General features: G+C 40.4%; 1 protein-coding gene across 3 annotated transcripts in view; it reads left to right on the forward strand.

Annotated features, from left to right (window-relative positions):
- Window positions 1–3,865, forward strand: part of ESRP2 (epithelial splicing regulatory protein 2) — a 44,859-nt gene extending 40,994 nt beyond the window's left edge. For 2 of the 3 annotated variants that reach the window (XM_074157945.1, XM_074157946.1), the window contains exon 15: window positions 614–703. In XM_074157945.1, coding sequence (XP_074014046.1) covers window positions 614–703 — 90 coding nt within the window. Of the gene's footprint in view, window positions 1–613; window positions 704–3,706 lie in introns of those variants that run through there. The other variant, XM_074157944.1, reaches the window with a different exon arrangement.
- The last annotated feature ends 7,990 nt before the right edge of the window (window positions 3,866–11,855 follow it).

Genomic DNA, 11,855 nt, shown 5'->3' on the forward strand with positions numbered 1-11,855 from the left:
TAGTATAAATGCCATTTTATTTTTTAAGTGGATTCATGCTGGGACATTGCTTTACTTTAGCTACACTGGTGTGTAATCTATGTAATGCAAATATTATATGCAACTGAAGTGTTTATCACTCTGCCCTAGAGAAGCTGCAGTTTATTTCCATGACTGCAAGATCTGAATGAGATCTGTATCCTAGTTCTAATCCCCCACTTCAGTATGTGTGCTGGAAGATGCTCAGCTGTCCCAGTGAGAGTCATTACTGGAAGGATGATTATGCAAACTTAGGAGTTTTGTTACCTGATGCAGCTGCCTCATGAGTAGAAAGAAAAAAAGAGCACTTCATAATCTGAACTATTTTCCTTCCTTGATAAGGAACAGTTCAAACACACAGTTTAGAATATCCCCCACATGTGTTTACTTTAAATTTATTTCTACAACTGGTAATTTAGTTAATGCATTTTTTGTTTTATCTTGCATAAAAATAGTATCTGTCAAATTCACTGTCTCCTGCCAGTTATTATAGCTGATGCTCTTAATTATGGTTGCAAATGATCGTCTGTGTGGCTTGCTGTACCAGAACTGTTCCTTCTCTCGCTGATTATCACATATCACACTTGTACTGTAGTATGCGCCTGATGACTACAATGGCCTTATTCAGCTGAGCGATCAAGCAAGGAGTGTGTTACAAGCACCGAAAGAGTGGGTCTGTTTGTAACTCTTTGTAACTTCTGAAGAAGGTAAGATGCGACTGGCAGAAACTGGGTCTCCAGTGAATGGTGGGTCTCTTTGGTGAATGGGAAGGGAAAGAAGGGCTTGGTGATACTGAGTTGTTTCCTTACGGCTCTTCCTCCTTTTTAGCTTGCGTTGGGGTCCTCGCTTTAACCTTTCTGCTTTTGTCCTATTAAAAAATCAACTAACATAAAGAAACAGCCAATTGTGACCTGTAGTTGATGGAATAGCAGTGGAGGTAGTGTGATTGCCTGGTTCTGCTCAGATGGTGCGTTAAACTTCCAGAAGGCTTTATTAGTGTTCGTTTCTCATGCGACTCTTTCAGGCCAATGGTTTGTTTTTAGCATAGCAGTGTAGATGATTTTTTTTTTTCTTGTTATGGCTACAAAGCGGACACAAACATGTGCCAAAACCCCCAAACCTCTGGCTTTCTCTTTCATGAATCACATAGCTGTCTAGACATTAATTTTTCTGTTTCTTCATCTCCCTAATGCAATGTGAACTATTACTTTTTCTTTCCTTTTTTTTTTTTTAACCCAAGAGGAGGTTTCTTTGGTATAGTGGCTCTCTAATGCAACTAACTAAACTTGCATATGGCAAACTTCCCTATATTTTTGGCACTAACACATAATCCCTACAGAAATTTTCTTGTGACCTATGTGGAGTTTGTGACTTCCCAATACTATTGTGTTCTATTCAAAATGCTACCGATTAGTTACTACGCTATTTCTCTCCTCAAACAAAAACCACACAAAGCTTTCAATACAAAAAGTGGCAATCAAATACTGAGCCTTGCGAGAAGTACCTTCACAGATAAAGCTACCTTCACATAGTCACCATCAACTCAGTTGTTTTCAAATGAATTAGTTTCTCATGATACTGTTAGATCTGCTAAGGAGAAGCTGGATTAGAGGCTGCATGGCCCAGTGATGTACAGAAGAACACCCATTATTATTCTGACCATTTCCATATTTATGTGACCTTGGACAATCTGTTTGGCTCTCTTGTTTTACCCAGTTTAACTGGAAAACCAGATCAGCAATAGAGTTCTACTACGTATGGGATGGAAACAGCCTTTGACTAAAAAATAATTCATGGGGTAGCTCATTCTGAATTCTAAGCAGTCCAAAGTGGTACCACATAGACAGCACTCTTTCTAGAACAAAACACCCAGAAAAAAAGATTTGTATGGTTATGAATCTATATTTTAAAAAATTTATGTACATAAAAAACCTATTTCTAGCTATAAAGCAAGATAAACAAGAACCTAAAACTAGTGTGTCTTAAAATGAAACCGAAGGGGTTTATTTAACCCTTTTAATTATCTTGCTTGCAAAATGTGTAGACTTCTCTGCTAACTTTATGCAACTTTTATAACATGAATTTCTAGATCCTTACCTTGGTATTATACCAAGGCTGCTATTTTTAGAGCTCTCCTCTGTGCTCCAGAGGTCTAACCATGCTCCATGTGTGTTTTCAGCTGACTCTGAACTGCAATATTAAACTTACATTCAGGACCAATGTGTTAAATGACTTGATCCTATACGGATCAAGAGCAAAGAGCTGCTTTAGAGCAGACCGTCCCTTAGCTCAGATTTGCGGCTCAACCCAAACTGCGTGCGACTCTCTTTGAGCACAGTGTTATTCTGAAATAAACCAAAATTGCTTCCAAACCCAAACTGGGCTTCAGACCTGATGTTTTACTTGTCTTTGAATTTCTTTCTGCATGCTATTTCTTGACTAACTTTAGTTCTGTGAGAATAAATTATACAAATTCTGTACTAACTGTCTTAACATATGCTTTTAGTTTCTAAAGTGTACTGTTGCTTATATCTTGAGAATACTTTTTCTGCCTGCTGAGAGTTTGGGTGACTGAAGCTCTGGCATGTACTTGTTTTATTTTCATATGCTTGATTGTAAAGCTGATCAGAAACTGCTGCTGGTAACAACTGAGAGGTTTGATATTTCTTGGAGTATACCAGGCACATGCAAATTCTACAAAAAATGAAACAAATATTTTAACCTTTTATAAAATCATGAGGATATGTCACATGAACTTAACTTGAATTGGGTTAATACTCATAAAACTGGTTGGGTTTACAGCATGTGTTTTTTATCTGGCACTGACCTCTCCAAAAAACTGATCTTATATGCTGAGCTTTTGACCCTTCAACCTTTGGTTTTGAAATTTCACCGAGATCCATTTCTACCCAACAAACAGGGCTTCCAAACTTAGCTTGGAAGGACTTCCTGCATGTTGTGAGAAATGGTTGGGGTGCCATAGGGCAGGCAGAGATGTCTGCTTTAAACCCAGCATTTTGAAGCTGTTCTTTAAGAATTCAGGAGGGCAAATGCACTCCAAAGTAAATTGGCTCCAATGACTAAATAATCTCACTTGCTATCCTGTTTTTTTTCTTGGCTTTGTTAAAAATGCAAGAAGGGTTTCTTGAATTCAGTTGGACTGCACCAAACTTTACTTTGTTTTACTGAACAATCTGTCTTGCACTGTTAAGTTCAGCTTATCCTCCCAACACAGAACTCTCATACAGCTATATAATTTTTTTTTTAACTTTGCGTGTGAGTATTCACATGCCTTATAGCCTTTGTCACTTGGCCAGTAGTCCACATAGTGCAAGAATTATTTGCTGAATGCCTGGACTTTCTTGCTCCGTTTGCCCTTTATTAACATCTAAGTCTTTCTTTTCTTGTCAACCTTTAGTCTGAATTACTTCTCTAGCAAAATCTTTGCATGGAATTGTCTACATCGTTCTGTTTAGCACAACAGCAGAATAAGAGCTGCTGCTGTTCTCCAAGCCCAGCTTTTAATCTTTGGTCCTTTCTCCTCCTGCCTATTCTCACATCCAGAATCTTTTCACCGCAGACACAGGATTGGAGTGAACCAGACGCCCAGCATTACAAACTGCAGTTCCAGCTGTGGTTTCTGATCTTAACTGTGTTTTTTTTTCTTTGTCTTCTTGTGTCGTTGCAGCTCCATGCAGATTCCATCCTCCTGCTTTACAACTTTAGTGGCCAGCCCAGCGGAGAGGCGTTGGTGACTTTTCCAAGCCTGGATCTAGCTAAGAAAGCAGTGGCTGAGAAACATGGCCAGCTCCTGGGAAGCCGCTGTGTAGAACTGTACTTGGTCTAACTAAACACTCTTTGGGGGATGGGGAAAGAACGTTGCACTAAACACCGTGCCTTTTGCAAAATGAGAAGTCTTCCCTTGTCACCCAGGCAGCAGCAAATGTGCCTTTTCAGCATAATATGTTGGAATGTAGAGTGGTATGTGTCCTGTATTTAATTTGAAAAATGGCATTTCCTATGCCAAAGATAAAGTGAAACCAAAAATTATGCAGTTAATTTACTTAATTTCTAATGTACTTGTTTAAAAATAAGCAAACCCACTCCTGGCATCTAGTTAATTCTGAAGACAATCTAATAGCACTTCAGCTATTGCAGCCATGGGAGAAACCTGTTCAGTAGCATTTGAAGTGGAAAGCGAACCTTGAGTCATTCAGATTCTTCTGTGTTTAGTTTTTAAGCATTTACACTTGGCAAAGTGTCTGTTTTTTGTAGAGTTTAAATGTCTTTAGAAAGGTCTTTTGGAATGCATAGCTTTCCCAGTTCAAAGCTTAGATCATATTGATTTTTGTTTTGTTTTTTTTTTTTGACTGGAAAATACCAGGATGCCGGACCCCAAATGCAATTGTGCTTTCTCATGTTTTCATTATACATTGTTTTGCAAAAGCCATATTTGTCTTTCTTACCAATGTACTGCTGCCAACATGTAACACACAAAAATAAAAACAACGGCAAAACCAGGAAAATCCTTCCTGCCTGCCCATAATTCCCTGCCCCCAGCACCAAACTTCTAACCTCCACAGGACAAAAATGGCACATAAACCTGAGTACTAATAAGTTATATTTTTTTATTTAAGCATAATAGCTTTCAGATACTGTATTAAAGATTTTGCTCTAGTTTATGTGCATGCAATTTGTTTACATCTTTAAACTACTTTATTTGTATATTATGAAACAACAAAATATGTTGAAATCTAAATCTTCTAGTGCATGCTTTTTTCTTTTTCCACGTGTGTATATATACATAAGCTAGAAGAAGTACTTTTACGTCATGTAGCATGTGTTTAAAAAAAGACATCTGCTGTAGAAGCACTTTGTTTTTACTGTGCCTTACTTCGAAACCATTCCAAGTGCAATACCAGCAGAGCAAAACATAATGAATCCTGTTGTGACAAGTTCATGGATGTCTGAATTGATCTTTTTTTGTTAGTGTACAATTTGAGTTGTACTTAAAAGAACTGAATGATGTATGCTTCTTTATATTACAACAAATAAAAGAGATGCTTATGATGTGTATTGGCTTTTGAAAGTAGCTTACACTTTGTTTTAATGTATTTTCATGGGGCATCATTCTCTGATAAATAACCTTTTACTAATTTCTTTTTTTTTTTCTTTTTCTCCTAGATTTAGGTAAGCGTATGTACCTTGTGAGAGTGCTATGAATTTTTTTTTCTTTTTGCACGTGCTGCTAAGCCAGGCGTGATATATGTTTCTCTTGTAGTGGAACACTTCTTAGGCAACGCGATGTCACTGTTCTCGTGCTTAGTTCCCTCCTTCCGGTGCCAGAAGTACTGAAGTGGAAATCGTGTTCATGTTTGGGTTTAATTGGCCTATTATGTCACTTCCTTTACTATGCCAGGCAAAATGCTACATTTATGTCACTGTGGAGCCAGGCAACCTTTCTGTAGTAAAAATGGTGAAGGGAAAGGAAAAGAGTTTGTTTCTCTCTAGTCAGAAGCAACCCGTGCCAGATGCTGCTTCACCATTAAAACCTCCCATCTGAAGTTTTATCCCAATCAGGTGGGACTGGAGAGAAAGCTTTTGCGTTATTTTAAAGCGGGACTGTTAAAATTAATCTGTTCCAAGATTTGTCTTGGCGAAGTCTACCGAAAATATGACTTTAACGTAGTACTGGGCCCTTATGCCTTTGAGGAGAACGCTTCTCCCTTTAAAAATTTTGAGGAGTCCCTGCCCTAAGCAACACAGTTCCTCTGCCGTGCAGCCACCCCTGCCGGCAGCCACGCTCCAGCTGCTCACCTCTGGGTTATGGCTTTGGAAACACTTGAAATATCTTATTTTTCTCTTAATAGCCTATATGGAACGTATGGTTTTCTGTTGGCCAAAATGATGCTTAATCTACTAAAACCATATATAGTCCTTAACAGCTCCTTCCATTCTTGTTTAGACATGATTTGTGCCTTCCTTGGCAGGTTGGGAAAGCCGAGCCGGGGCTGGAATGGAGCCCCTCATGTAACCATGAGCCATGTATTACCTGTACGCGTTGTTCTCTGTGCTCTTTAACACCTTCACGGCAGTTTAAACCTTCAAAGCGCGGTCCCATGCTGACAGAAGCCCCGCTCGCTAGCGGACCCCGCCGTGTGGGAAGGCTATATCTGTTAAGGAAGCCTCCGAGCAGCGCTGCTGCCGGTGCGCTTTTGGGGTGAGAGGGAGAGTGGGCCCTGCTGCCCCCACCGGCTGCTGCCCCCCCCCGGCTCCCCTCAGCCCCCACCGGGAACCTGCCGCCGACGTGGGGGGAAAAGCGAAGGAGACCTTCACCTGCAGCCTGGCAATTTTACCTTTTTCTGCGGTGAAAAGGAGACAGGCCCACGCAGAGTGGTTGCCCTGGGGGGGCAGGGGAGCCAGTGGCCCTGGAGGGCCTGTCTCCCCGCCATGTTGGCCTCCCTCTGCCATGTCCCACCACCCCACAGCTGATGGCACACAGATATTTTTCCCTTAGCCACGGGCACGACCAGACTGTGCTTGCAGTTGGTGTGTGAAGTTTTCTTGCAAGAGGCTAAGAAACAAATCCTGCCTTATTAAGTCCCCTTCTTGGCTTGGTGCCTGCGACCCAACAGGGCCGGCTGCCCTGGGGGTCTGTATGGCCCAGCTGTGAGGGGGGAGTCTGCTCTGGGGCCATTGTTTCTTATATTGGTGTGTTATTATGTTCCTTTTGCATTTTACTTCATATACTTGATGATTTTTAAAAAAATGCAGCTATTTGAAGTTGGTTTCTATGTGCTTGCTGATAACAAAAAGTAGAGTTTAAATAAAATGCCTTTTGTAAATATTGCTAAAGGACTATTATAATTGTGTCTTTGGGATAGTATCTTTTGCTGTGGGCTTTGGGGGTGGTTTTTTTCTTAGTAATCTTTATTTAGTGGCCTGAGTAAGGGGTTTTAGATTTGTCAGAAGCATCAGTGAATTTTTGTTTGGTATTGTAATTTTATTAAACTGCTGGTTTGGTATTTACTGCCTACAGTAATCTTTGCTACCAGTAGATGTCCCCTTTCGATCAGGGTTTGCAAGTACCGTACTTGAAATACAAATATTTGGGGGCCTGAGGGGGTTTCCCTGTTCACAACTGCAGTAGAAGCTTCTGCGTACTCATGTCAGTAAATAATCTGATGTCCGTTAGTGTTAAAATTGGAGGTCATTATGTTTCCTATACAACAGTTGATTTAATTCTTTTTATTATTTTGTTCTTGGTTTTCTATTTTAAATGTTTTCCATGTAGGGCGGTACATTCACAGATATGCAAAGGAGTTGTTTTGATATGTACAAATTCATTTCAAAATGTGAAAATTAAGGTAGTATCTGACTCCGTTTAGTTGGAAAAATAAACTTTTAGAAATTGCTCTGCAAACAAGAAATTATTAAAATTTCTAACAGAAATCCAGTGGAAATGGTTTGGCAAAAGGACTGCTTTAAGTGTGACCCAAAAGTCACACTTAAAAGTCATACTATTTTAGAACATGAGAAGCCATGAGACCAAACAAAATGACTCTTTAGCTGGTTTTAAGAAAGAAAATAAAGTGATACCAATAGCATAAAATTTAAGGATTTACGACCGATTAAATTTGGTAGCAAAACCCAAGGTTGCAGCCTAGGTAGGACACGCACTTGGTTGCGACAGCTCTCTGCTCCCAACTGGTAGATCCGAGTGTGGTGTTTATGCTTTGCTGATTGATTTACTTGCTCTTGGCCTTGTGGTTGGTTCTTGGTTTCCTTGAGCGGTGAAATGGCCTCAATACTGGCAGGGTTTCTCTTTGGGAGGTGGTGACTTTCTCAAGCTGTTTGTTCAGCTCCTCCTTGCTGGGGGTTGTAAGCTACTGTTGGCAGAGAGCAAATTTGCTGTTGTTGCTGTTTTGGATCTTGTTTCCAGCCTATTCCAGATCCACAGCTGCTGGATATCCTGCCACGGTGGCCAGATATACTGGGACACCATTACTTGCCCTCCTCCTGATGCTGCCTTGGCAGAGCAGGCTGTCCATGTGGCTCAGAGGGGGCTGGAGCCCAGCATGAGGAAAACCAGACTTGACATTTACTTTCCCCCTCCATCTAAGGCCCGTGTCTGATATTCTGAATCACCCTCTATGTCTTAATTTCCCCTCATGAAGAAAAAGCCAACTTGATGATGTAGGCTTGTTTTTATTTTCAGCCGTTCTCAGGTCTCTCGGGTCACTTCCTTTGGTCGTGTTGAGCACCGAGAACTGACAGTCTTTAGAAATTCTCTTTGTAGAGGATCTCGTGCACGTTAATCACTGGGACTATGGTGGGCACGTAGTGTAGAAAGAGCTGTCATAAAAATAGGGAGGCATTTTTAATGTTTAGTATTAGATTTTCTTGTGTTGCTCTAGCACTTGCGGCATTTTGGGACTATCTCATTTGTTCAAGAGAAAGTTCTGTGAATTTAGGAATGACTGGGGGGGAAAGGGATTTGTGTATCAACAGTTCCGCTCTTAAAATTAGACAAACACTCTCTCTCACAACCCTTAACCTTCGAACACGTGAGTGGGCTTTGTAGATTTTTGCTGCTTTTAAGCATTCGCTGTCTTATGATGTTTCCCACACAGTTCAAGCGATCGAGGTATTTTTAACTCATTTAAAATATGAACACAGCAAAAGAACTATAAGGAAGAAAATCATTAGCTCTTGAAGGCGGTGCTTATAAGAGAAACTTGTGTTTCATTAAAAAGAAAAATTCACAATGAGCTCATTTGCAAGGTATGTTTTTAAGTGAAAACATATAAACTCCTAACTTTTGACATTAGAAATTCTAGTTTTAAAATTCTGGGGTCCCTCTCCCTCTTCCTCTTCCTCTCCCTCTGCTTTTCCCTTTCCCTTTCCCTTCCTGTAAGTGTAATGAGTATTTATGTTACTCAGACTTCTGAGCCTGCACTAAGAATGTTGAGGTAGTGGTAAGTACAAAGGAATGGTTGGAAACAAGGGAGAGTTTAGAGAAAAGCTAGCAAGATTGAGCCAATACAAATAGAATAAAAATTTTAGACTTATGGGAATGCAACCCACCTTGTGTCAAAAGCCTGGGAACATTCAATGCCTTGTACTGCTTGTAGACCTTCAGGAACATTCCCCCCTTCTTGAGCAGTAAGTAAAAATGTGCACAACATCTTGTGTTGCTTTTGTTTTGGGAAAGCTGCTTTTACAATAGACGTGATGAATGTGCAATTGTTCTGGTTTATATCAATTTCTTGTACTGGTCCCTACCTTCTAGCTTGGCTGTTTACAGCATTGTAACTTTAGAAAGTTGTTGTTGTTGTTGCTGTGTTTTTAATCATGACCTGTTACCAGCACTTAATTTTCTGCTTGCTGGGGGTGGGGGAAAAGCAGGTGTGTTACTCCCTCGAGTCACTTGTATGTGTATATTCCCTTTTAAATTAACTTAGGATGCTTGAAATTCATGCAAGTATAGCTCTAAAAATATATGCTTATATGCAATAAGCTTCAAAATCTTTACTCTGGGTGCTTTTAAAAGAATGATATTAAAAAGTATGCAAGGGCAAAATGAAGAAAACTTTTGAAATGAAGAAATGGTTCTATTTCTTCTTACCACCATCCGCAAGAAGGGCCTCGAGGCGGAAGGAAACCACATCAGAGTAACTGAGGAGAGAAAGAGTGAAATGTATGATGGTATTTTGGGGAGGGGGAAACTTACAGGAATTTTTTTTCCAGAAGCTCTGAAAAACCATTGGTAGGTTTGTTGGAAAAATCTGACGCGTGCAATGGAGTAGCAGTAGAATTTAGCTTTTCTTGCTGCATTGAAAGCTAGCACTTGTGGGCTTGTCAGGAAGAGTAAGATCTTTTCCTGACGTTTTCTGTACTGCTTTGCCGTTAGGGATCTGTCTTCCCAGGCCCAGGTGTGTACTTTGTGATACACAAAGACATGTGTTGGGAGCAAAGTAAAGGTGTGCTGTAACCGAACAGCAGGAAAGCAGGCAAGGAATAGGTGCTTCCTTATCTCTAGGCAGGGTGTGAGGGGTTAAGTGAGGACAGTTTGAGTCTCTTCTTGAGTGTAACACTTGTTGCTGCAACTTAATCTAATGAGTTCCTATTTAAACATGCTCTGAAAATGTGGGTCTCGTTTCCATTGCATTAGGTGTGCGTGTTTTCTGTTTGATGCAATGCAGTCCTTGGGCAAACGTGAATTTTACTGTCAAAATCCATGCAAACTACATTGAATATTAATTGTAGTAATAGTGTTAATTTAAAATGTCCTTGAAAAGATCAGGACTGCCTTTTTTGGAAAGCCATGCAGAAACTTAAAAACACAATCAATTTTGCTTAATCTTTACTGACACTGAAGTCACCTACGCCTGATGAATCTAAGTTTGAAGATTGGTTACAATGTGGTATGTTTTGTGTATAGTATTTACCTCTTGAATCTTTCTAAAATGACTTATCAGAAGTCAAGTACATTGTACTCCTGGTGGGATCTGGAGTTCAGGTTAGATGATGATCTGCATGCCCTAAGTGGATATATCCTAAACAAGCAGTAAAAAGCTGGAATTAAACCTGTTACTGTGCATGTGAATAATAGACCATTTCTCTTGCTTGTGGGGAGGAAAAGGCTTATAAAGATGGCAGCTTCCATGTTCTCAATGAAATGTGACTTCTGCTTGTCTTCTAAATTTGATCTTTTTGCTCAGCTAAGATACTGGTGACTGAGAGATAACAGCATGTCAGGGTTTTTATTAGAGTAACCTGATCTCACTTTGGAAAAGTAAGCCCCCAGAAAATAAAGGATTCTGAATTTCAGAATTTTCAGGTTGTGGGGACAGTTTTGGAGCTGGTTGGGAAAAGAAAGTAAATTATAATGCCACAGGCCTAGGCACTGATGATGGCATCACAGAGTCAGTGTGCTAACAACAGGGGAAATTGTGAGTGCAGTGAAGGCAATATTGAGGGGGTTCGGTGGTTTGGGTTTCTTTTCTGTTCTGTTCACTGGCACCAGGAGATCATCCAAATGCTCTTTTTTTAAATATAAGCCACTCTGGGGAAATAGCACGATGATGTTGTAGTGTAGTCACTTGCAACTGAAGAGGGCCTGAAGACCTTCCAACTACAGGGCAAGTTCAGTTTCAGATATTGTGGCTTTCAGAGGTTTCGTAATGACTAGACTATTTTGGCTAGTAGCATAGAGATTAACATCACTCTTGTAAGGATTCAGAAGGTGGTACGATTTTGTAACCTGTTTTGAACAGGAAAAGCAGGTTGGAAAATATGCTGAGGAGGCAGTCTGCAGTGTTGGCCAATACTGTGGGTAGGGTGGGATGAGCTGGAGGCGAAGGGCATTACTGCTGGCAGACTATTCTTGGGATAATTCTGGATAGGCCAGAAATGGAGCAGTGAAGGTGAGGAGGAAAATGAGTCAAAGCACTTTGTAGACTTAACCAGCTGGGTGGCTGTGGAACTGCCAGCAATGCAGCCTCAGCGGCACCGAGTGCTGGTACGTCAAACAGCTGGAGAAGCAGGGATGTGGTTAACAACACCGAGGTCATTCTGTTCATGTTGCTAGTCTCATGAGCTGCAGTCACAACTGATTATAAAATGACAGACTTGATTTTTTTTTTGGAGACAAGAAGGATAAACAAAAGTAGGGGAAAGGTTGCTGGATACAATTGGGCGTTTGTTCGTTGCACGTCTGTCACTGAGTATAAATGAAGGTTTAGCCTCTAGATATAGAATAGGAAATTGGATTTGAAATCAGAAGGAAGAGCCAGGGAACAGCTTTTCTTAAGCCAGACTTCATTCTTCATCCC

Source organism: Numenius arquata, chromosome 13 (assembly GCF_964106895.1).
Source record: "Numenius arquata chromosome 13, bNumArq3.hap1.1, whole genome shotgun sequence".
NCBI lineage: Eukaryota > Metazoa > Chordata > Aves > Charadriiformes > Scolopacidae > Numenius > Numenius arquata.